The sequence below is a fragment of the Rattus norvegicus genome, chromosome X, assembly GCF_036323735.1.
Source record: "Rattus norvegicus strain BN/NHsdMcwi chromosome X, GRCr8, whole genome shotgun sequence".
Lineage (NCBI taxonomy): Eukaryota > Metazoa > Chordata > Mammalia > Rodentia > Muridae > Rattus > Rattus norvegicus.
The window spans coordinates 137,908,653-137,935,153 of NC_086039.1; the positions used below are offsets into that span (position 1 = coordinate 137,908,653).

At 40.3% G+C, this 26,501-nt stretch overlaps 1 protein-coding gene across 10 annotated transcripts; it reads right to left on the bottom strand.

Moving 5' to 3' along the window:
• Positions 1–26,501, bottom strand: Pabir2 (PABIR family member 2). Of its 10 annotated transcripts, none has more exons than XM_039099989.2 (10): positions 25,519–26,501; positions 22,873–22,963; positions 17,760–17,803; positions 17,598–17,652; positions 17,248–17,349; positions 16,880–16,962; positions 15,993–16,057; positions 10,712–10,808; positions 10,529–10,604; positions 6–1,934 (listed from the first exon to the last, which is right to left on the bottom strand). In XM_039099989.2, exons 1-9 carry the CDS (start codon positions 25,614–25,616, stop codon positions 10,571–10,573), a joined length of 669 nt encoding a protein of 222 aa, XP_038955917.1. In that variant the 5' UTR covers positions 25,617–26,501; the 3' UTR covers positions 6–1,934; positions 10,529–10,570. The 10 variants fall into 10 exon arrangements, with proteins under 10 accessions (NP_001160058.1, XP_038955917.1, XP_038955912.1 ...); XM_039099988.1 differs by lacking the exon at positions 6–1,934 and adding an exon at positions 2,716–2,854; NM_001166586.1 differs by lacking the exon at positions 10,529–10,604 and having other exon boundaries at positions 1–2,854; positions 15,993–16,054; positions 22,885–22,963; positions 25,519–25,948.

The window sequence follows — 26,501 nt, forward strand, 5'->3', positions numbered from 1 at the left end:
TATGATTCCATCTTTTTATACACGTATATATACTTTATTAAATTCACAATCTCAGGATATACACTAGGTCAACATTTCACAAAACTTTCTATTATTCCAAAAGCAGTTATCATAAAACAGTGATTTATAAGTCATTCAAGCAAAACCAGTATCTATAGGATTTTATTATGGTTTCATTTTTGTAGTAGTTTTCAAATAGAACCTTAAAATATATGATATAATATGAGAATAGGAAGAAAGAATTTTACTTTGTAACAATAACTACATTTCAAATATTAGACTTTATATAAAAATAAAGGGGTACTGTCAACAAAGCTGCTCTGTGGATTAGCATATTACCATTTTTATTTGTTTCAAAACAATCCCTGCACAAATTTAGCTTTCTAGTCCATTTAAACAATAGAAGACAACAATAACAAAAGGTTAGTTCACAAAGGAAAAAACAAGAGTGTGGCAAAGGAATCTGTAGAAAGAAGTGGTGACTGATGAGTAGGAGAGAGATGAGGGAGGGTAGGGAGCAAGAGTGATCAGAATGAACTGGATACGCTTATGGCAAAGAATGAATTTAAAACACTCAGTTAGAATCATTAGTAAAGGAGTTGGTCTAAAACAGTAAACTGAATCCTTCTGCCTCTTTCGCCTCACCACACCATTGGGACGATTTCAATCTCCTGCTTTTACCATCGAATTTTAAACACACCTTCAGATAGCATCACATTTCAACGATTATTTCTTAACAGGCCTAAATTTGGACTCTAAATTTGAACTGCAAAGTGTCCCTTTAAGTCAAATAAAACAGAAGAAGAGTGAAGGCAGACAAATCTCCTGAAAGAAAAACTCATCTCTTATCATTATGAAGGCAAAAGCCTTTCAATATGGTTCATTAACAGAGTGGATACACCAGTGCTATCAAAGAGACGGTTCTTTAAAATAGCACACAAGTGAGTGATTCTTATAACAGCACGTTTATGTTAGGTTTGGAGGATTCTGAGCTTTTCACAGGCTAAAGTAACATGGGAACTCAAGCCAGTAATAGCTGTTATGACAGTGATTACAATGTAAACAGAAGAACAAACCCGATTCTATAATGGAGCTGCAGCAAGCTAAGTGATGTTCTGTGATAATTAGAATAGAGGTTTTGCTTCAAGCACACGAATTTCTAGTCTGTAAATACCATCAAACCACCTCCAACGATTTTAGACTTCAAAAGACTTAGGTTTAACAATTTCTGTTTGTTTCTTACATTCACTTAATATCACGATTCTAATGGGTAAATTAAACAAATAGTCCACCCACCAGGTTGAACATTAAAAGAAATCTAACAACATAAACATTGTACTATTACACTATTACACTATTTCTAGTGTAATACATAATAAATAATGCCACAATAGATCACACTTGGATTTCTTAAATATTTTAGTCAGGAGTTTTCTCTTGTAAAAATGACAGAGTATATGTTACGTCACACTGCATATACACTGCTTAGAGCTCAACAAAACTTCTGGAAGCAGAGGGCACAGGAGCACACTGACCTTTTCAGCTCCTCAAAGCTTCCTTAGAGATATCGAACTGACCTCTATAGGGCAACGAGGACAAGAAGAGGGTTCTGACTCTAGCACAATACAAAACCAGAACACCAGGTCACCACATGACAGAACAAACGCAAGGACAATAAGGAATCGGGAACAAAGCAAACAGAATAGCAGCCACATACAGAAAGCTTCCATTTCCACAAGACCCTACGACACATGTCCCCTACATGACGGCAACGTACCCCAAGGCACCTAAGGCCTCATAATACTACCCAAGACACTGACAGCTTCATGGACGCTTGCTTTTGTACAGTGCTTTGTGTAAATAACTATTCGTTCATTTGTAGATGCTCCACACATCTGGTCAAGGCAGGAATTTCTTCTCCTTGATAACACCACCTAGAAATATCAACAATATTTTACATATTCCTTAAGGCACCAGGTTTGGGGAGAGAAATAACAACTGTGGTAGCAATGTCCTAAGAACCTGGGGTGACTAATGCAGGCATCCTGTGAGTCTAGTCACATTCTCCACTCTACAATCACTCTCCACTGCATACATTCCAATAGCAAAGAAGCAATATGGGTGGTGATGGAAGCGACTATGGGTTTCTTCCCCATGGTGAGAAATGGCAAGGAAGCAGCTCAAACAGGCAAGGGAAACAAAACAATGTCCTTTAAAGCTGATGCAGAAGAAATGAAAATTTGATAGCAATCAAAAACAATTTGAATATTACCATGAAATAAAGAGATGGGAAAGTATGTAGTCAACAGAATTTTTATCAATCTCTCAAGCAAGAGAATTTCTGATCAACTCTGTTTTGCCACTGTGAGGGAAATGAACAATTATAGAAAATATGCATTAGTGTTCCCCTTAAATGTTTGAAAGTAGGTGCTCTTTGAGGCACTAGGGAAAAAAGTCATCCAAGCAATCAAAAATGTGTATTTGAGTTTTAGTCATCAAAGGCAAAATGAGGTCAGCCCAAACAGATGTTAGTAAGGTGACTGCTTGCAAAATTGAACTTTAGAGGAGAGATGCCCAGAAATAGGCGCATCATCGGAATGGTTGCAATCTGCCAAACTTTAATCCCCACTGTGGATCAAAGTTCTCCGCATTCCTCACTGAATGTTTTATGTGGGAAACAGTTAAAACACTCAATCAGAAATGGGTAAGTCACTTGGGTGAGAGATCATCCATCAAGATGAACGAAGAGCATGGATTGGAGCATGCTACTGGAGACTCTGCGGGAGCGCTGCCTGTAGCCAGTGAGTCTGAGGACAAGCCACTGCTGACACTACTGCCATCCAAAATATCTGAACTGAGGACAAAGCAAAAAGAATTATAAGCGAATGCATGTATCAGGGTCAACATAACATGCAATGACATGATTTCAAGGACACACGCATCAGTACAGCATTGGTAACTAAGAAGAAGCATAAAGGCCACAGCGCCGAAATGCATACTGCACTATGTTGAGAGAGCTGTGAAATTCATAAAGCCACAGAAACCCAAAGTGAGACGTGCCGTGCCATCCTGTATTATTTGATTTTCCTTCTGTAGGCACCTGACTGACATATGATAAGTGTTCCTCTGGACGTGCCATGTTTATTATGAAGGGGGTCCTGACCTCTGTCTAAACCATTTCTCTCTTCATATTTATCTTCTTACCTTTCAAGAGCCCTAGCGCAAGAAAAACTGCTGTTCTTAATAGTTACTAAGCTATCTGTTCTCAAACTTGCTGAGTGTGCCTTCAGACATAGCACTGCTATTTGTTGAGGAAAGTCTTTCAACTGCCCCCAAACTGACCATTTTGCTTGCCCACACCCAAGAGGCTTCAAGGCACATATTTTGAATGATTTCCCCCTTTGCTGTTCTCATTTTATGAATCTGTTCTCCTGTTTCCTTTCAGACCCAAAGATCCCCCTGCTCCCCATAAAAGCCTCCTTTTCTTCCAGCTCTCAGCTCCTCTCCAGCTAAGCTTCTGAAATGCTCTGTTCTCACAGTCCCCATCACATCCCTTTAATCTGAACAGCTGGCCTCTGGTCTCCTCTTCTCTCTGAAACTGATGCGGACACCAAGGGCCTCCATAAGCCATCCCAGGAATATGCTTCCCACCCAGCCCAGAGGCTCACTGTTCCCACAATCAACCTTGTCCCACCTTAAAAAATTGGTTTCTTTATACTTTTCATGGAAATGAAAGCCTCTGCCTGACATCGAGCTGCCTTTCTTGCTTCGATTCTCAGAGCTCTATGTTCTGCATTTGCCTTGAATTTACTCACTCACTTATTCTAATATTTACTAAGTGCCCACCAAGTGGAGAAGTTAGGTAGATTTACAGGATAGTAGAGGAGACAGAGATTTAACTATTCAAGTTCATATGAAAATAATTACACTTTGTGACATGAGTAATACACAGAAAAAAGATTCAGGGAGTATAAGAATCTGATCTGATCTAATGTGGAGTAACAGTGAAAGGATTCTCCAAGGTGAGATCTGTGTTCTCATGTGAAAGGTGAGTAGGCATTAAGTCGGGAAGGGTTAGGAAGAAGCAAGGATAGTTCTGGAATTAAAAGCAAGCAAGTACAGAGGCAGGATAGAGTCAAGAGAACATAGTGCGAGCCAAGCTGAAGGAGTAGTCCGGCAGTTTAAGTTTACACAGACTTTTTTATTTTTTGAAATGGAAGAAAAACATAGAATCAGAGAAGGAATTATGACTCAAGGCAATATGGGTTCTAGTCTGCCACTAACTCCTTGGCCAAAGCCCATTTTGTTCTTATAGGGGGGATTGAAATGTTTTGATTTGATAATTTGATATTTGTGTAAGTTTCCAAGTTGATTTCTTTCCATTGTAAAGAAGCTTACAGTACACTTGTAAGTCTCTGGCCTACACTGTCCTTCTGAAAGACGACCTTTCCTCTCCTGCCTTTCTACTCATGCTTTGTGAATGTCATCTCTTTCTTTCATGATTTTACCTGCAGTGCTAAGCATGGGGCCTAGGCCCTCACACATGCTGGGCGAGCATGTTATGAGTGGAGCTACAGCACAGTCCCCTCTGCCATCTCTTTCTGTTGCCTGGGGGTTGTTTTTAGGTGGAGACAGATTACAAATAGGTTTTGGAAGACTAAAATTTAAAAATGGAAATAGTCTACTCCACATTGCCCCTACACTATGTGCATGGCTGTCAAATGCATCATTAATAATACCACTTTTAAGGAAGAAGTCTGGAAAACTAAGTTGGCACTGATATTTGCTAAACTACATGGCCAAATGGTCCAAAAATATGAATTATTCAACAAGTGAAAAAAGTCACACAGATAATCCAAGACACTGGAAAATCAAAAGGACCTTTCTATTTGCCTTTGGAACATATGTGGATTTTCCCCTGCAGCTTTCTGCCTAGACTAATATTAAAATGAATTGACTTTCCTAAGGCACATATTGGCCAAGCAGCACAAGGGCATGCTCTATGCCATTTGGCAGGAAGAAAAAGACTTAGATTAAAATTTGGCCACCAGTTAATCTGAAGATAGAGAAAGAATTCCTTATTGCACACAGCAGAATGACAACAAGCCTAGGATTAGAAGATTTTATGTACCAAGACCTGGTAGCTTAGGTGACTCCTGTATTCATTCCAAAACAAAATAAGACTATGCAGTGAAATGGTTTTCTTAACATTGTTGATTACTTACAAGAAAAAATACTGACAGAGACGTTACCAACTAGAAAAAAAAAACCCTGAACATTTAGAAATGTCTTCTTCACCACTACACCTGAAAGTGTCTATTTTTCTCACTGTTGGAAAAGTGGCATAGCTACACTTTGTCTCCACGATAATTTAGCTTCAAAACATAGTAAAGATTAAAGTAGATATTGCTACTGAACTGAGACCGGGCTTCTGTTCTAGTTAACCTGGCAGAACAATATATGGTCATAGAAGCTGAGACTGCAGGCACATCGCCCACCTCAGGTCATTACTTAGGTCCATGTAGAGCAGGGCTTGTGCAACTGTGTGAAGGTAAATTGGATGGCTCACCACCACATCTTATACCATAGCTTCTAAAAGCAACAGAGTTTGGCCAATTTGAGGTTTTATTTTCTTCCACCACCTCTGATGAGACTGCTAATGGCAATGAACCTTACTTTCACTAATGGCCCAAAGCTAACCAATCATAGGAAAGGAAAGACAATTCAGACTAGACATAGGACTCTCTGAATTGAAAGTGAACTAATTCATTCCAGCCAGGATGGGTGTGGTGAGATGGCTCAGTGGGTAGAGGCACTTGCTACCAAACTTGAGGACCTGAGTTCAAAGGACAGAACAACTCCTGATCTCCACATTTACATGCCCCCACATAAAAAATAAATGATAAATAAATAAATGTAGAAAAACATCTAGTCATGGTGACACATGTCTGCAATCCCAGCATTTCAGAGGCATAGGTAGGACCACCAGGAGCTCAAGGTCATCATCCTTGGCTACATAGTGAGTTTAAGGCTAGCTTAGGATAAAGAGTAAGAATTCTACTCCAAAAAAATTAAAAAATAATAATGATAGCTAGAGTGTGAGAGCTCATGCCTGTAGGCACAGAACTGATGAGGCCAGGGCAGGGAAATCTGAAGTTCAAGGCTAGACTGGGCTACACACTAATTTTCAGACCAGCCTGAGCTATGTAATGAGAAAACTCAAACTATGAGCATAACTCAGAATGTTAAAATTAACCATCACATTAAACACTGATGCACAAGGCACAAAACTCAATATTTTTTTCCACTTATGGGCAAAACAGGGTACCACTTAATCTTTACCACAGGGCCGGGTAGCCTGAAAATACCTTAGTTTGCTCTGCAGTTCTACAGACATATACAGTCTTATTCCCAGTTCAATAAGGAACAAATGGGGAATCTTATTATGAAAAACAAAATAAAACAAAGTACCATACAAGGCATATTCTGAATTATGCTCAAACTCTTGATGTTCACAAATACTAAATGTAAAAAGGTATAATTCTAGCTTTGTAGTAGCAATGTTCCCTGCACTTTGTTGACAGTGACTTTGGGATTTTGTACTTTTAGGGGGGAAACTGAGCTAAAAATTGTTCCCAAATGGACACAAAGCCTAAATGGGTTTACATTCAAAGTTCTAATTTAATTTATATTTCAAAGACGTCAGATTTTAAAGATTATTAAGTAGCACATAAACTTTAAAGACTGTAAAATATATCTTCTCCTTCTCTTTGTGGTATGGGACAGGGAATAAAGAAAAGTTTAAAAAGATGAGATCATGGGCTGGAGAGATGGCTCAGCATTTAAGAGCACTGACTGCTCTTCCAGAGGTCCTGAGTTCAATTCCCAGCAACCCACATGGTGGCTCACAACCATCTGTAATGGGATCTGATGCCCTCTTGTGGTGTGTCTGAAGACGGCTACAGTGTACTCACAGACATAAAATAAAATAAAATCTTTAGAAAAAAAAAGATGAGATCATATCTGCTAGTTATCAGATTTTGAGATACTCTCTAAAAGATAGTAGAATGAGTCCTTACTTATCAAGTATACTGCCACATTTAGCAGCAGAAATAAGGACACAGGTGGTTCTTATCTCTGGACCTATTTCTAAGAATATGGATATCCGATTTTGACCAATTGAACTGCATTAAGAGACAGATGTTTCTGACAATGCAGAATCCAGATTCAATATTAAGAATAACTCACACAAAATCTCCTCACTGTAGACATAAACGTCAGCATCCTTAGTATTTAAGGTGCCCCACAGATCTTAACACAATTTTAAGCTTTAAGATGATTTGAGACTCCACGAATTTAACTAAAAACATTCCTTGAAAGCTAATTAAGTGCTTTTGCAAGGCTTGTGTATGTATTTGTATGTGTAGTGCATTCACGTGTGTGCACATGAATATTCATGTCTATCACTGCTCGTGTAGAGACCAGAGGCCAGAGGATGCTGGATGCAGGGTGGTCTGCTTTATCACTGTGCCTTATCCCTGGAGTTCCCAGTTTCTTGGCTATGCTGGCTAATCAGTAAGCACCAGTGATGCATCTGCTGCTTCCTCTCCCCCAAGCACTGAAGTTATAGTTGTGTGTGGCCATGCCTGGCTTTTATGTAGGTGCCACAGATGCATGCGTGTGTGTGTGTGTGTGTGTGTGTGTGTGTGTGTGTGTGTGTGTGGTGTATGCATGTGTGTGCACAGAGGAAGCCATTGGGTGTCATGCTTTCACAGCAAGTGTTCTGACCCACTGAGCCATCTTTCTAGTCATTGGTTTTTGTTTGGGGGAGGGGAATCTCCCTATGTAACGCGGGCTGAAAACTGTTAGGCTCTAAGATCCTTTCAACTTAGCTTCCTGAGTATCCAGGGCTATAGACATGTGCCACTAGACATGGCTAGCACCTGACAACTTACTTTTTGTGAATTGTGAAAAGTAAGTTTCTGTATTAGTCAGTGCTGAGCCAGGCTTCCACAGTCTATAAATTTTCATGAATTAGGCAGATATCTTTGAGGTGATACTTTTTTCCGTTTTGCTTTTGCTTTGTTTTTGAAATGAGGCAATCATGTTTGAGGCTGGTCTGGAACTCACCATGTAGCTGATGCCACTCATTCACTTTAAGTTTCATTTAACATTAATGTCCATGTCTCCAGGACTTGCACAGCTACTACAGGTTTACTCATGGTTTGCAACAAAGCACTGCCATAGCCAGCTAAGGCTGCTTAGAACATGAGTGCCCGCACAAGGAGTGAGAACCGCAAATAAATACTGTGACTTTCCCTTTTCTTTCTTGTTTCATTTTGGTTTGAATTTTGGTATTGTTGTGGATCAAACTCAGGGCTGCAAGCATGCTAGAGAAGTGTTCTATTATTGGGCTATGCATTCCTGTTTTTCTTTCATATGATACAGACTTACTATATAGCTGAGGCTATCCTGTTTCACTAAGTAGCTTAGGCTGGCCTCCAACATGGCAGCCTGCCTCAGCCTGCACTGTGCTAGGATTACAGGCCTGTGCTACCACAACCAGCTCCCTAGCCTTGCTTTCTAATTTGCATGAACTTCTTTTGCTGTTTTGTGGCAATGTAAAAAAAAGACATAAAAAAATAAATATATATAAATCTCACCATGCATTATTTTGCCATGCTGGAGAGAGAATGCAGAGCCTTATAGAACCTAACACGCAGTCTACCACTGAGTTACACTGGCTCCTCATTATCTTTGTTTTCTGCTTGGCAGAATGCTGTGAACTTTTCCCTCATTGGATCGGTTGATAAACAAGTGGATCTGCAAATCTCTTTATAGTCATGTGCCTATGCTTGCACTTTACCATAACAGCCACATGCAGTCTGCAGCAGGTCAGGTATACAGTTTCATCCACTAGTCCTCCTGAGCAGTTTCAGGAATTGCTCTTTGCAAGCTCTCCATATCTGAGAAGACACTCTGCACCAAAATTAGCACACTGAGCTACCAAGGACACATGGAGACAGTGGAAGATACAAATAGGAATGATCTAGAAGGCATTCCAACAGTACCAGTCAGCAAGTCTCTTGAACGGTAATGAGCTAGGACTTGCTCACCTACAAGTACAAGTTATCTTAAATAAAATAATACACGTGCAATTTAGGAAGAAGGAATTGTCAGCCCTTAGATGAGTGAGTGGCTTTTATACCTTTTCCATTTGGAGAGTACCATTCTATTTTTAAAGTGAGTGCTCCCATGAGTTTTTAAAAAAGGATTCTCATCTTTAAAACCCAGGGAACAGAAAGTCCTAAAAGGTGTTACACAATTGTATATAGAATATGGATACTCAGTGAGGTAACTAGGATATCCTGAAAGATTACAAAACATTACCTAGGAACTGCTACTATGCCTTCCTCCCAGATGTCTGTCGGCTTCCAACTGCTCAACTTCAAGAATAGGAAAAGAAGTCAATTCTCTCATAAAACACTGAAAACCCTTACATTACAGACCTAAACTAGAAGAAGACTATTTAGTCATGTGACCTGAACCATAAGAATAAGTAACTGTTACTAACAAACCTCACATTTAAGCTGGGGTTGATGGGACATGCCCATGGTCCCAGTACTCAGGAGGCTAAAGCAGGAGGGCTATAAGTTCTGGACCAGCCTTGATTACAGTGAGCTTGAGGCGAGCCTGGGTTATAAAGCAAGACTACGTTTTGCAATGTAAAGAGAAACTGCAATCTTTTTTTTTTCTTTTTTTTTTTTTTCGGAGCTGGGGACCGAACCCAGGGCCTTGCGCTTCCTAGGTAAGCGCTCTACCACTGAGCTAAATCCCCAGCCCCGAGAAACTGCAATCTTAATGAGCATTCTGATTGACTACTATAAATTTCCTAAAAAGATGTTACCACATTAGATCACGTTACTTAGCAAATACCACAGGCACAATGTTTTGAATATGAAATGTCTCGAACCAGCTCATGTGTTGAATGCTTGATTGCTTGGGCACTGGCACTATTTTGGGTGGCAGAAACTTTAGGAGGGGGAACCTATTTGGAGCAGGGAATCTACTGGGGGCATGAACATGAAAGTTATACCCTGTCCCTCATCTCTTCCTTCCTGGCTTTTATGAGGACAGTGGCCCCTGCCAGATGTTCCTACTCATGATGACCTGTGTCACCACAGCCTCAGAATCAAGAGAGTCCGACGACATCAGACTGAAACCTCGAAAACCATGAGCTGAAATAAATCTTTCCTCCACTGTTTACACCAAGGGCTTTGTCACAGTGATCCAAAGGTCAACTGATCTACGTCGTGAAGATGTAGCCATCTCTTATAAGTCAACAGCCTGGAGCATGAAGTGCAAGGAAAGCAGCGATGACCAATACATTTTCTCCACAGGAACCCAGAGATTCTTTCTCAGACCAGTCGGTTGATAATACTATATACCACACCACCCCATCATTGAGAAAGGCTGACCTAACAGAAGCTAGGAACAAAATTAAAGGTGGAAAAAAAAGGATACATACACTTCCAAAGTAGTACTTGGGACTTTCAGAGGACCTGGTCATTCAAAAATCACTTACACCTCCGTGGAGACTCCCCCTATGTGAGCATGGATTATATTTTACATTATCTCAATATTCTTTCAATGTGGTTCTTTTTAAATGTGAGTCATCCCCTAATAGGTTTGTTTTTAATTTCATTTTTACCATGAACTGAAATCAGACAATTGTGTAGCATCTGTAGACAGCATGTTGGTTGCTCCTTGGAACGGTCTCTTAGGCTGGCTTTCTATCTCCATTTCCCCTACAACAAAACAAACAATTTTACACACACAGGACTGGTGCTAACTGACGGCAATATTTGCTTAGTCAAATGAGACTACTTTTAGATATTATGTAAAAAGCTCCCGTGAGTGCCAGGTGCCTAGAGTTCCAGACACTAAGACAGAAAGATCGAGAGTTCAAACCTGGGCTACATGGCTACTTCCAGGTCGGCTTGCTCCATATAAAATCACCTCTCAAACCATGCCCCTACAACAGTGACTTTCCCATGTGCTTTAACATAAAAGAAATATACTTCTAGATACTTTGGCCAAATATTAATAACTTTTTATGCATTCTGCACAGCATGTTTTATGCACACACATTTAATAAAAGAAAACAATGATTTTATCAGACAACTTAAATAAAAACTAACCAATGGTAAAGTAGATATTCCCAAACAGTTAAAATGTTCAGCGAATATTTTATGACTAGCAAAGAAGATTTATTTTATATCCTTTAATATCTTAACATTTCTTGAGACAGCAACAAAGTGTATTTTCTGATAGGGTAGAAAATGGAATGTTGAGTTGGAAGATATACTAAACATAGAAATAGAGTTGAAAGCACAGCTTTGAGAAAGCAATGGCAGTAATTCAGATCACACATTTGCAACTATGCTGGTTTACTCAACCCCAGAGGTTTTCACAGAACCAGTAACCACAAAGGGCAGCATCCACAGTAAGAGCGCCTAACACTTGGTTGCTAACTACTGAGCGCTGTTTGCCTCTTCTCCCTGCCCCCACGCTGTTTTATTTCTTTTCTTTCTTTTTTTTTTTTTTTTTTTGGTTCTTTTTTTCGGAGCTGGGACCGAACCCAGGGCCTTGCGCTTCCTAGACAAGCACTCTACCACTGAGCTAAATCCACAACCCCCTTATTTCTTTCTTTCTTTTTTTGGTTCTTTTTTTTTTTCCGGAGCTGGGGACCGAACCCAGGGCCTTGTGCTTCCTAGGCAAGCGCTCTACCACTGAGCTAAATCCCCAACCCGTTTTATTTCAAATGTGAACATTTTAAAAATTTGATGCTGTTTATATGAGCTTAAAAAGAGAATAGAAAATACAATTTAAGATAAATGTGAATATGTGTGCAATCCAGCATTTGGGAGGTAGAGGTAGGAATATAACACCAAGTTTGAGAGCAACTGGGCTACCCAGGAAGTCACTGTAGCATGCACTACAGAGTAAAACCCTGTCTCCAAAGAAGCAAAGAAACAAGCGAAAATTATCAAATCTGTCTACACTTCAGCAGAACCATGGAGCCGGACTGAAAACTATATGAACTACTTATGACAGAAAAAGATCCAAGAAGAACACATGTAGCCTTTATTTTCCCCTATTATGAATGAAATCATATTATTTTTCTTCTGGAGCTACTGTGAAAATTATTAAAGTTCATAAAAGCTATGTTTCTTCACTTGCTTTGTTCAGTGCTTCAATATGCAGCTTTGAAAATACAGGGTCTTAAGCTCCAGCAAAGAATCCCTCCACCTACTGGTAAATACTGGAATAGCTACTAAATAAACACTCATTCCATTAACTTTCTGGACAGATTTGACTTTAATAATAACAATAGATTTAGCTTAAAGTGTACTTTCACCTAATACTCCTGAGAACATTCCTAAGGTTATAAATAATTGCTTGCAAGATTAAATAAAGGAACTTTTATTCGCTAAATACAATTATTGTCACTATCAGGATGTACTTTCCAAAGCACATCATCTTTAATATTTTTTGAGACTTTCATGTATATATAAAATTAAAATGATCATATTTACCCCGAACTCCTCTCTCCTACTCTCCTTAAGTCTTTTACCCACGTCCCCATTCCAATTTCATATCTTCCTTATTTTTTTATAACCTATTAAGTCTAGTTGGTATTTTTATATATGTATGAGTTTGAGGCTGTCTACTGGAATATGGGCAGTTTACTCCACTACATAGTGGTCCTCCTGCCTCTGACTTCCAAATATATGCAACAACATGCTGGGTATATCCTCCCTATACCCTGCCCCTGGGCCTTTGTGTCTTCCCAACCCTCTTTCTTTCATAAACATGCTTTCATGTATCCATCCTAGGCTGGTTTTGAACTTCCCAGTTAGCAGAGAATGACCTCGGCTTCCTGATCCCCCTGCTTCTATCCACCAAGTGCTGTCATTACAGGAATGCACCAACGAGCTGCTTATGCCACAATAGAGAGGAAACTCCGGTTTTCATAATGCTGTATCTGCTACCAATTATGCTATGCCCTCAGTCCTATTTGATTTTTTGAGACTGAGGCTCATGAGGCTGTGATGACCTTGAATAAATCACTAGGAAGAAGAAGAATAATCTTGAACTCTTAGTCCTCCTGTTTCCACTACCCATGTGCTATGATTACACAGTTGTATGGTGCCATAATTCTAAGTTGTCTTAAATACAATACTTCTGAATGTGTGGTGTGTGCTAGGACTAGAAATACTTCACCAAAGCCACATTCCTAGAATTACTTTATTGCTCCTGAAGGTGATCTGAATTGCTTATTTTTGAGGATTTGTAAAGCAGATTTGTTGAGTTTTATATGTGTGAGTGTTTAACCTCCAAATCTGCATGTGCACTAAAAGTGTGCCTGGGGCCTGCAGAGAGTACAAGGTACAAGGGAAAGTATCAGATCCTCTGGAACTAAAACTGAATCCAGGTCTTGCAAGGGCAGTAGTCATCCCAGCCACTGAGCCATCTCTTTAGCCTGCCCTTCCTGCTGTTTAGTTTCTTGACACAGTTTCACTGTGTCCAGATTGGTCTGGAACTCACAATGCCCAGGATAGCCCAAGCCCTAGCAATCCTATTGTCTTAGTCTTCCAAGTGCAGAATTCCAGGCATAAATCTCCACACTAAACTGAACTGCTTTTTTAAAACATTAAAGATTTATTTTGATTATTTTTAACTGTGCATGTTGTCTGCATTCTTGTTGGCGCGTGCACGAGCAGAGGAGGCTTTGGAGGCCAGTGGTACCAGATCCCCCCTGGATCTGAGGTTACAAGTGACTGTGATCCACCTAACGTGGGTGCTGGATACAGAACTCAGGCCCTTTGCAAAAGCAGTGTGCTTCCTTGACCACTGAACCATCTGTTCAGACCCAGAATTACTTTTTTTTCCTTAAGGCAATTGTTAAAAATCTTCTTTAAAATGTCATCTGCTTATACCTGTAGCTTTAAGAGTTTTCCTCTAGCAATTCCAGTATTTCAGGTTTTATATTACAGTCTGTGATCTATTTTGTATTGCTTGTTTGTGCAGGATGAAAGATATGGATCTAGTTTCATTCTTCTGTATATAGATGTCCAGTTTTCCCAGTACCATGTGCTAAAGAGGCTGCTTTTTTTCTCCAATGTATGTTTGGGACACCTTTAAAAAATTAGGTAGATGGGGGCCAGAGAGATGCTCTGTGGTTAAGATTATTTGCAGCAGTAGCAAAGGACCAGGGTTCAGTCCCCAGTACCCAGTGGTAGCTGGCAGCCATCTGTTCAAACTCCAATCCCAGAGGATCCAATACCCTCTCCGTTCTCCACAGGCACTTCATGCATGTGATGCTCATGTATGCAGGCAACACACTTCCACATAAAACTTTTAAAAAACGTTTAAAATTATATAAATAACTAATAGTAAAAATAGTAATTAATTAATAGTAAAATAGTAAAAAATATGTAACTGTGGGTATGTGAGACCTGGAGATCCCAGATTCAATCTTTATATGTGTACATTTATTTTTTTAAAAAAGATTTATTTATTTATTTTATGTATGCGAGTACAATGTAGCTCTCCTCAGACACACCAGAAGAGGGCATTGGACCCCACCACAGATGGTTGTGGGCCACCATGTGGTTGCTGGGATTTGAACTCGGGACCTCTGGAAAGGCACTCGTGCTCTTAACTGCTGAGCCATCTCTCAGCTCCACATGTGTATTTATGTGTGAGTGTGGATGTGGGTATAGAATATGAGACTAGAATAGGTCTAAGAAGAAAAAGGAGGTCTTCAGTGGAAAGGAAAAAGGAAGATCAAAGATACAAATAAGCAAAGCACTAGGAGAGGGGAAGAAAGGGGTGAGGTCAGGAGGGGAGGATCCATGTTACTAAGTTTCTGTAAAACACATAAAGAAACCCATTGTGCTGATCCAAAAAAGAAAAAGAAAACTAGATGGATGTGATTAGCACCCACCTAGAATCACAGTTTGGAGGTAGAAGCAAAATGACCAAGAGTTTCGAGGCCAGTCTTGGTTATTAAGTATATTCATTGCCAGCCGGAGTGAAACCAAACCAAAGCAAACCACTAATAACAAAAAGCAAAATAAAATAGTGCCTGGCACTTCTAATCATACAGTCAAATTGCCAGAAATAATGACTAAACCAGTATCAAATATCTCAGCCATGTTTAAAGAAACAGATGCTATCAAGGGCCTTACATAACCATCTAACACTACTGCTGACTGAGAAAACTTTAGTGCTTTGTGGTTCAAAATAAGCTATCGACACAGCACCGACATACGTAAAAAACTTAAGAGATGTGACTAGTTGGAAACTTTATTTTGCTGACGCGTACTTTGCTGATGGGGAAGTGAATCCCACCTGAGCGAATTCCATATCTACAGATCTATTTGCTATGCCAGGGTAGATTTCTGCACACAAGTCTAATTGTGCATCTCTTGGATTCAGATCACTGAAAAGCAATTAGTTTTAGAATATATTGATAAATATATATATATATTTTATTGGAATATATATTATATATTGAATATAAGAATCTGATTCCTATGTGAATTATAAAAATATAGACAGCATAAAATGGTTAATTTATATAATTTAGAACCCATAGAGCATGTTGAAAATATTTAACATTTCTTTGGGAAAAAAGTAATTCTGTGAATTCATTTCAGACCAGAATTCTAGTTTCTAATACAAGCTTGGCTCAATTCAATGGCAGAAGCGTGATAGATCCTCCCCCCCAATATTGCTAAGGTAAATGTATACAGACTTAGTAAGGTGTGCAGTGTCAGGATCTGGTGCATATACAAATACCTCTATCACCACACCTACTTTACCTTTTACCCGGTGGATGGGAAGCACATTTAGGATCTTCTCTTGCAGTAGTTTTAAAGTATATAATATATATAATACCATCAACCACAGTTACCACATACCTTTTCTCTTAAGAGGACCAAGAACGCTGGGCCTAATGCACTTGACTGGGCTCTGACTCCTCCTGCTTTGACAAATAAACAAACAGGATGACATGAAGTGCTTCCAAGATGAAAAGCAAACAGCATCATAGCTCACATAAGTAACATAAGTCAGAGACGGAAATACAAAGTGCTTTTATTGTGGGGCGATTTGAATTGGCAAGTGGCGATACGAAAAGACATGGCATTTTAAAGCCATTTAAAAAAATTCTGTAAGACAAAATACACACAATTGCTCAAAAAAGTGTCTTATTAAAAATTTATTTGCATCTTGATTTACAATCTTTTATCTTTAAAATGGGTGCTAGTATGTAAGTGTGTGGATGAGTGTGTGTGTTTATGTGTGTGTGCATTTTCTGATCAATATTCTTGCTTCAAGCCTCAGTATCACAATCAATCCATCAATCAGCATTAAGTCTCAAGCACAGACTCTTGTAAAATGTTAATGCCTCAATATAAGTGGTGAACATGTTTGTTCATTATGAAGTTCTAACAATTTTGATGTCTATCTGAAAAATTCCATAATGAAATTAATTGGAGGGAGCTTGCGCATGTTCAAGTTCACATGCTTGTGTGGTAAAGCTATTGCAGGTCAGAGGAAAATGTTCCTCACTCTCCACCTTATTTCTAGGAGATAAGGTCTCTCACTAAATCTGTAGCTAGGCTAAGCATCCAGCAACCTGAGCTATCATCCAGATTCAACCCCTCTAACTGCTGGGGCTACAAGTGTGAGTGGCCTTTCCTATGGGCTCTACAGTCTAATTTCAGATCCTCGTGTTGGCAGAACAAGTGCTTTACCCACTGAGCCATCTTTCTAGTCTTCGCATTTAACATTCAAATTCACATACCTTGAAAAATGTCTTGGATTAGGAACAGAACTTGGTGGCACCTCACTGCTGCCCACAAACATTTGCAAGGATGGCGATGTGCACTGTTAGAGAAAGTACACGCACTGTTACTACAGCCACAGCACTTCTGTTCTCCAAAGGGGCTTTGCTTTTGTTCTGTTGTTTTTCAAAAGGTTCTTTTGAAATATGACAGAAGCAGCATAGCTATGCAAGTGCTTCACACATATGACATTTTTTCAATTTACTGACACAGTTTTTCACTGCTTCTTCAAGTCTGTGGAGACTTGAAGCGAGTTGAATTGTATATGTGTATTAGAATAAACAGCTTGCTGTGAAGAAGACAGTTAATATCTTGTCAACAACCGTACCTTTCCAAATCCTCTGGTTGGGGAAGGCGCTGGAGAAACTGGAGTGAAGTCAATTCTCTTTGGAGAATATAATTTCTCTGGCTTGTCAAAATCACTATCGCTCTGTAAACATAAAGCATTAGCCTCGTTCAGCATATCACAGATCTGAGGAACCACTCCAGTAGCATGCCTAGATTCTGAAGAGTACAAATGGACGCAGTCAAACATTCTGCCGATTAAGCAGAGATCAAAACCAAGAATCACTCAGGAAGCAGGAGGAACATCAGTCTAAGAAAGAATCGAGCAAGTCAGGTGAACAACACAAAGCTTTCTGGAAAATGACAACACAGGCCCACAGCGGGACACTTTACCAGGCTTAAGCTTTCGTCCCATGAGTGGCTTATCTGCATTCCTCCTTGTGGTTCTCTAAAAAAAAAAAAAAAAAAAAAAAAAAGGTAAACATAAAAATAAACGAACTGGAGCTTACAAACAAGGCACATTAGGGGCTAGGCCCTACCTTGTTAACCACTAACCTTTCATTTGCAGTTTCTCTGTTCATCAAATCCAGGCCTTCTTCCTAGAAGGATAAGCATATGTGCTAAATCATACCATTCGCTCATGGGTGTATCATTCCAATAGACCTGAAATAATCCTAGGATCAAAACTACCATCCTTAGATCCGCGGCCGTGCTGGGCCAGGATTTGGAGTGTTTAGAGCTAACTGGAGCTGCATCTTTGATGATTTGTGAGATTTTAGCCTTCAATTTAAGACTGAGCTAGTAAGTTAAAATGACCCTTCAGATTTGATGCAGTCTGCTACTAAGAAGAGGATTAGGTAACGGTGGCAGCAACTGGGAAGGAAATGTAAACATTTACTACTTCTATAACACAAAGCATCAGTTACCATAGTGTAAAACCTCTTCCTACATAATTCTTCATATTCTTAGAAACTTAGCTCTTCGAACCCCTAAACATTAATACACTAGAGGCAATGCATGCAGTCTTTAGAAAGTACACCAGGTGTCCAACCTCAAGGTACCATCTGTCGCTAGACAGGCACTGACTTTAGCACTTTTCCCAAATGACTGGAAAGCTGTGTAAATCTAAGGGAAACAAGTCTGCACCTTGGAAGTATTCATTATTCTACTAATATAAAATAAGAAGCTATGTGAAATGGGAAAGAAAACAGTGCCAATGCTATCAATTTTTATTACTGATGCACTAATGAGTAAAGATAGGCTAACAGACCCAATGTAATAGTTTCTATATGATTAATGGTCTCCAAAATACTTTAAAATGGCAAGAAGGACATTTTGCTTCCATGCTGTAAATCATATCTAAGGTTTTGAGTTCTAATGCTATCACTGTGAGTCATAATAGTTAAAGAGAGAGCAGCTTTAGGAAAGTTTGCCCTGCATGCACGCTGCTCTAAGTTCAATGGAAAAGGCAAGGTTAACTTTCAAAATAACTGCAGCTTTTGCTTACACCATCATTTCTTCTCTTCTAGACAGGGTTCCATCCATGTAGCCCAGGCTGGCTTTGAACTCACTGTTTAGCTGGGGGTGATGTTGCACTTATGATTCTCTAGTCTCCACCTCTTGAATATCTGGGGTGTGGAGGGCTGAGGATAAATAAACCTAGGGCTTTTTACATGCCAGGCAAGGGCTCTAGTAATGGCCTCAAGTCCCCGGTTTAACATCACAAATCTGAAATGATTTGGAAGCCAAATTATGTTCCTTCAAAATAATCACCATCTTGTCACAGAATGTAAGATATAATTCAAGCCAGTGGATCTTACAAGATTGTAACAGTTGTAATGTAAATAATTAGTATTTTCTCCTAAGAAACGCAAATGAACTTGTAAGAGTATAAAATCAAACAAGACAATTATTCTGCTTAAAAAGCTTTATGCTATTACAATTTAAAAAACAATTATAATGTAGCAAGTGGTATAACAATGGGCTTTTTAAGCAACAGCTAATTCAAGTAAAATTATCCACTGAGACATGATTTTACCTTAAAAGATATACTCCCATTACTCACCCCTTTTGTATTTTTCTCTCCTAGTTTTGAAACAAGAAAAATTTTACAAGTAAAATCTTTTGTAATGTTTTGTTGGTGGTGACAGGTTATTTTTTGTTGTTATTTTTTGCATTATGAAAGCAACACAAGCTTACCACTGAACTTTTAATGAGTTCATTGAAAAATTATAAACTACCAGGTAAGGACACAAAACAGGGTTGCTCTAACAGGCTGATGACAGTCTGAGGTGAGAAAGCACACATATGTGGGTCAGTTCAAGAACTAAAGATTGCCAAAAGGTAGTGAAATCATCTGCAGAGCCAAAATGTAGAGGAAGTCAGAATTTCAATGCAACATTGATAAAATATACAACTTCTCAATATTAGACAAGTCTACAAAATGGCTCAGAAACAGAGAGATAGGAACAGAACTATATTTAGAACCAGAAACAAGAATAATTTAAGAGCTGAATTTTTTTCTAATAGCTTTAGGGAGATGCTGGCTAACGGTGTTAAAGAAAGCAAAGAGCTCAAGTGGGATAAGAATGAGCCCCCTGACACTGACACTTAAGTGGGCATTAGTGACATTTTCAAGGACAGCCCTTAATGGAGTTGTGGAGAAGCAGCAAGATTACCAACTAGAAATTAGAAGACAAAGAGCTAAATACAGTCAAGGCTAGATTATTCTTTGACAAAGATCAGAGAAGGGAAAGGAGAGACAGATTTATGTGAAAGAAAGCCACTGTCTCATATAGTATGTGTGAGGAGAAGGTGGGAGCCAAAGATTTGGCAAGGAGGAAACTGAGGGTTTAAGACAGGCGACAACAACTCTGCAGAGTGGCAGGAGCATCAAAACCAAACCAAACCAACAAAACCCAAAAACTGTACTATCAGGGAGAAGCTTCATATGTGAACACAAAGGTGTTTTAAGAACAAGAAAAGTAGTATTATAAAAGACAGGTGTTAGGGCAGGAGAAGCAGCTCAGCAGTGACGAGCCTCTGCTCTGGCAGAGGACCTGGGTTCAATTACCAGTACCCACATGACAGCTCATGACTGCCTGTAACTCCAATTCCAGAGGATCCAACACCCTTTTTGGCCCCCATGAGTGCACTCTGTGTACATATATTCATGCAGTCTCACACACACACTAAGAAATAAGTTTAAAAAACTAAAAGGTGTCTGTTTTATCTGTGAAATCAAAAGTGTCTTTGGCTGGAAGTGAACAGTGGTAAAGCAGGAAGCTGGCAGAGACTAAACAACAACAGATTTGGAGAACAGTGCAGAGGCACTGGGACCTTAGCCCCTGAGAGAGTTAAACTACCCATCCTTTCAGCTTCTCTCCGTGTACTCAAGGCAATACCACTCCCTCCCTGGTCACAGTGGAACAGAATTTCAGTCAGCTGGAGTCCTCCTTCCCCTAGAATTGTTATTTTAAAAAAGTTGTAAGAGTGTAAGGCTGCTTAAGCAGAATAATTGTCTTATTTGGTTTTATACCATTACACATTCATTTGTGTTTCTTATGGAAAATAGTAATTATTTACATTATGACTGCTACAATCCTGTAAAATCCATCGGTTTGAATTATATCTTACATTTTGTGACAGGACTATGATTATTTTGAAGGAATGTGATTTGGACTCCAAATCAACTGCTAGCAAGTATTGGCAGACTTTTTAACCCAAATGTATCCCTTCTGATTTGCTGCCTCTAACAGAGCACTGAGAGGAAGCTTACTATAACTGGGTATAAATGTTCGATGGTTCATATATAGCTAATTGGTTGGCAAATTCTGGAGGTCCTGCCTCTGCTTGTCTTTTTAGCATCTCAGCTCTTCCATTTCATTTGCCAGCATTTTACTCTTTGCTTGTTACTATGGGACACGGGTGAGCACATTAAGATTTATACGGTATGCTGTAATATTAGTATAGAGTGTCATTAATATCATGATGGTGCAGGAACGTGTACAAAGGAGATAGAAGGATTAAACTAGGTTTCAAAGAAGCAGAAATGCTAGAAAGGAGGAGGACGAGGTTGATGGGTAGCATAAGGACCAGTGAATTACCAGGGCCCTTTAGAAAATGAGGCATCCGAGCAAAGGATGGGAAGTGATGACAGATGAGCCTACCCAGAGCGGATAAGCATCTTCACCTCTTAGAAAAGAGCTAAGTGAAGTGGAGAGAGGCAAATTCGTTTTTCCCGTCTTTGCTATGCTGCTCTTATCAGGAGCACAGCTGTATAACACATAAGAACATTTTTCATATATCCAACAAAAATAAGTACTTATATTTTCAAGTATCGTCAGGGAAGTAGGTGAAGCAAATCAAACCTTTAGATAGCTAACATCCACTTTTAGTATTTTTAGCCAGTTCAGTGGAAATCTTCCCAAAATGTGTAATAGTGTTCCCTTTCTCAAACAGGTTACAGCAATCAGAATGGCACTGAAGATCTTTATTCCAGGGCCAGCTCTGCCACGTACTACTGTGTGAGCCTAAGCAAGTCACTTATGTCATTTGAGTCAGTTGCTACAGCTTCTAATTGGGGAAAAAAATACCTTTTGCCTTGTCTCTCCTCTGCTTCATGGAGACTGTTACATGAACCAAATGAGTGAAAGTACTTTGTAACATGTAAAATACCATCGAAGTGTAGATGTTAGTAGAAATTAAGAAAAGGTTAATGACCAGAGATCCTTAAGAACATGACCATATGCTTCTATACTGGTGACACCCTTGGGACTATCAACAGGCTCCCAGCCCTTGTGCCAAACCACAAACTTATTGTGAGGAGGGAAAAAAAACCTGTCTGCTTTCTGTTTCTCCCTTTCCTCTCTTGCTAGCAAGTATTAGCAGACCTTTAACCCAAATGAACCCCTTCTGATTTGCTGCCTCTAACACACCACTGAGTTGGAAGCTTATTATAATTGTGTATAAATTTTAGATGATTCAGAGGTCAGAGAGGCTGTCCTATAAATAAATGGATGAACCTTTGTGCACAGACTATGGAAATCTAGTTCAGCCATTTAGAGGTCTGTGTGCTTACTTCTCAGATGTCTAAAGCTGCCGGCTGAGTGAGCTCTGCATGTGAAGTGCTACTATATAAAAACCTCTTCATAATTTCCCCAGTGCAGCTATCTAATCCAGTGACTCCCAACAGCTCTGGCTACAGAGAAAATACACACTCACCCACTCTTCTGGGAATATAAACACATATTTTACAGGGGTCTTTATTTTAGACAACCAGTGTTATCTGACAGATGCGTGTCAGAAACACTCAGCCACAATTTGATTTTTTTTTACATCCTAGGACAAATAAAGACCACTGTGCTCAGCTATATTTGGAGGTTACTCCTGATTTACCTCACGACTGTGACGCAAGTAGAAATAAATAACAATGAATAATTTTTTTTTACAAATACAAAGCCCTAGAGCAATGAAAGCAATTTTAAACCCTCTCCCTCTCCTCCCCGCTCTCTCTCTGTACCAAAAGCTGAATGGCCCTGGCAAAACTAGTAAGCAAGATGTGTAAATTAAGTCTTTTTTTCAAAAAACAATTGTGCCCAGCACATAATTTCCCAGAAAGAGCTATATTTGAGAGTATTTTCCAGTGTAAATCACCCCACATACTTACTTTGACACTTACCAAGCTATGATGGCTCATAACTGTCGCACTGTTCCTCCCAGTTCTAAGTGGATATGGCTCAAAAACCTGGGAAAGGTCACTGCAAAGGAAAAATATAAAATAAAAGGATTAGCGTCTTCTAAAGGAAGCTATCATTCAACTGAACTCAACACCCTCTAGTCTGTATTTAACAATGGAATCTTCAATGGCTCCTCATTTCCTACCGACTACGAACTCCTTACCTTCCACTTGGCTGAGCCAGGCTGGTATGCTGCAGATTCAGCTTTTGCTAGATACTTATCTCCTCAGTGGTTGGGGGACAGCTCTGAGAGGTATAGGGCGGAGCTCTAGACTGGTTCATTCCAGCTGCTTCAGGTCAGAACTACACCCCCAAACCAGTTCCTGTTAGATGTGAACAGCTCGTCTCTTTACCCCAGAGAACCATGAGGATTACTTTTTGCTCCACATGGCCTACCAACTGAGAAGAGCTGGGGAGTTCTTAAGACTGAAGTCTGACCAACATGTCTGCCCTAAGCACTGGAAATACTGTTCTACCTCGGACTCCCGATGTCCAAGTGAATAGATGGAACTGAAGAGGTTTGCATTTTTTCTTTCTATTCATGTTTCCCTCTGACCTCACATGCTGTCCTTCTTACTATCATCTGTGAAAATCCTTTCTCTCCCTCCACACCTACCCTAAGAGCCTTACGTCCATGAAAGCATAGCACAAATTTCTCTTTATTCTTATTCTACAAACGTAATGCAACCATTGCCCATTTTGAACTCAGAGAAACTGGGAGATGGTAAGCTTCATAAGACGGCTCCTGGCTTTTCAAAGATGTGTCATCCGGGCTTGTTTTTGAACTCCTGGGCTCAGGTGTACACCATCACAGTCGGGTAAACATTCTTTTTAATTTTGTCTTCAGGACTAGAGATAGAATCAAGAACCTTGTATATCCCCATCTAAAGCTCTACCTCGAGCTATGCCACCAGTACGATACGCATGTCTGTATGTTCCTGTGGATGAAGCCATGGCTTTACACATGCTAAGCAGACAAGCACTGCCAAACGGCTATATTCTGAGCTCACCTTCTATTAAAAAAAGGGAACCCCAGCATAACAACAAAAGTAGAAAGGGGATAAAAGGAAAGAAATAGAAAATAAGTGTAAATGCATATTAAGTTACTTGGGAGAGGCGCTTTATTCATCTTCGTATAATATCACTAAGTGTCTAGCAGTCTGTTCTGCACATGATAAGAATTCAAGAATTTTCAAAATTGAGCTGTGCTGGGCTCTAAGAGATCACTGGCAATACCTATTTCAGCTATTCTCATTTTAAAAAGAGAAAACAGACATGAAAAGGTTAAATAACTCACCCATTAGCACAGCTAGTTGGTGACAATTGAGACCAGGCCTGGTCTCTTCTCCTCTTGTCTGTCACATCATGCTATCTTCCAAGTAATTACTTAAATTGTGGTTCACAAAACAGTGGGCTTTTCCTCAATTGTCTAAATGCAGGTCAGTGGGACAGCCCAAGGCCTTAGCAATTGCTTGCTTACCAGACTTTCACAAGACAAGGAGAGGGAAGGTGGGGTAGCAATGAGACAAAGGACACAGTTTCCCCTTGTATATCCCAGAATCCCTTGATAATGCCAAGGATAACATTAGAAATGTAACTATCACTTCATCATTCCCCCAGTTTCAAAATTGTATTTAAATCTAGAAAGAACGTGCTTGCCTCTCTGTTAAATACAGATGTTATAATCAGTTCAATTGAAGGCAAAGCATTATGAAGTCTTCAACTGTGCTTGAAGAAAGGTTTGGGGCTAATATTACTTCCATCCTCTGTTCTGTCCTGAAGTAATGTCCTCTCTGTGGGGCCTCAAAATTTACCTCAGATGAATTGTCTACTTACAAAGGGGAATTCGAGAGTTTCCTTTAGGTAAGCCAACTAGCCTTCACAATCTCAAGCTTTTACTTTAAACTCCTTGGTGTTTGTTCACACGAAAAGACAACATCCTGTCAGTAAAATTAAAGGAGTGATTGTTCGCATTATTTTCTCAAACCTGTGTTTTACTGACTTAAGCTATAAACCTTCTCCCTCTCTTTTTTCTTTTGATCCATTGCAATGCATTTCAGTCAGCTTCAAAAACTATAAACACTGTAACAAATCCAAATCACTTAATAGGATATGACCACACCATGTAATCCCAAGTTATTAGATAAACTGTGATTTCTTAAAGCAAACCTCTGTTAATGCCAGGGTTCCTAAACTCAGCTTAGAAACAGCACCTCTTAGAGACAGGCATCAAGTTACAAGCCTAATTCAGGGGATTCAGCTTGACTTGCCCTGATGGAAATAAGCCAGAGCAAGCAACCTGTCAGCAGACCCAGAAGGTTTCTACATACGCTCTCTTTTAGAACTGCACAACACAGCCCCCCAGGTACAGGGAGGGCCCCTTTCTCAGACATGGCCAGAGTGTGAGGTCAAACTTTCCCTCCATCCAGGGAACCAAGTCACTATGAAGAAAATAAGACCTCGACTCTTCAGTTTGGAGTCAAGATGAACTCGAACTAGCACTTTCGGGAGGGAAGACTTCTTGCCCAGGGACAAACCTCTGAACCCCACACTCCGTCCTCCCCAATCCAGCTCACCTGAGCACATGGATCAGGGGAGCACTGTTGGACCGTCTCAGGGTGCCCCCCTCAGATGTGTCAGCCTCAAAATCCAGCTCCATTTTCTCCTGAGCCATTCGGAGACTTGCTAGCCAGCACAGCCGGCAGTGCTCTCAGCTCCTGGTGCTTTGCTATGGACTCACTGCAGGACTGAGCTGCTGGGGACTGGCAGCTGGGGGCGGGGGCTAATGGGCGGAGGCTTGGGCGCGAGGGCGGAGAAAAGTAGGAGAGGAGGATGCAGATGAGGAAGGATGTGGGGGGCGGGCGGAGGAGGATGTAGAGCTGGTGTTGCGAGGGTGACAGGATGAAAAAGAGGAGGGAGGAGAGACAAAGGTGGGAGAAGGAAAAAGAGGCACAGGGGTTGATAAAGGATAACTGGAAATGCAGGGCATAATGGAAGAGGATAAAAGTGGGAAAGGAGGACAAGGGTCAGGGTAAAGGGGCACAGGGATGGGAAAAGGAAGAGGAAGGGGAATGTGGAGAGGAAAGCACAGAAAAAAAAGAAAGAGGAGGAAACTAGGTAGCAGCAGAACTCATGCTGTCATTTTTCCCGCCTAGGACCGCAAGCGCGGCTCGGCTACATTTACAGTCGCTGCCTTTGCAGCGCTAGCAACGAGGACTTGACAGCTGGCCAGGCGGCCTCGGCTGCTCCACCTCCACATGCTCAGGGTCTCTGTCCAGTCCGCCATGCTCTGGGCCCCGGTCCCCGGGGCCCCTCAGCGCAGGGATGGCGCTTTTCACTCCCTGGTCCCTGCCCGCCTTCAGGAATTAGAAGAGGGATAGGCCCTCTGCGCCACCGAGGCTCTGCTTCTCTCTCTTATTGGCTCTAATGACCCGTGGGACCCTCTGGAGCTCAAACTGATTTCTATAACCTGCCGCCTCTTTTTGCCTCCCACGCTTCAGAAATGGGAGCCTCCGAGGGGCCAGCTCTTCCGCATCTTGTCGCTCATTGGGCATTGCGC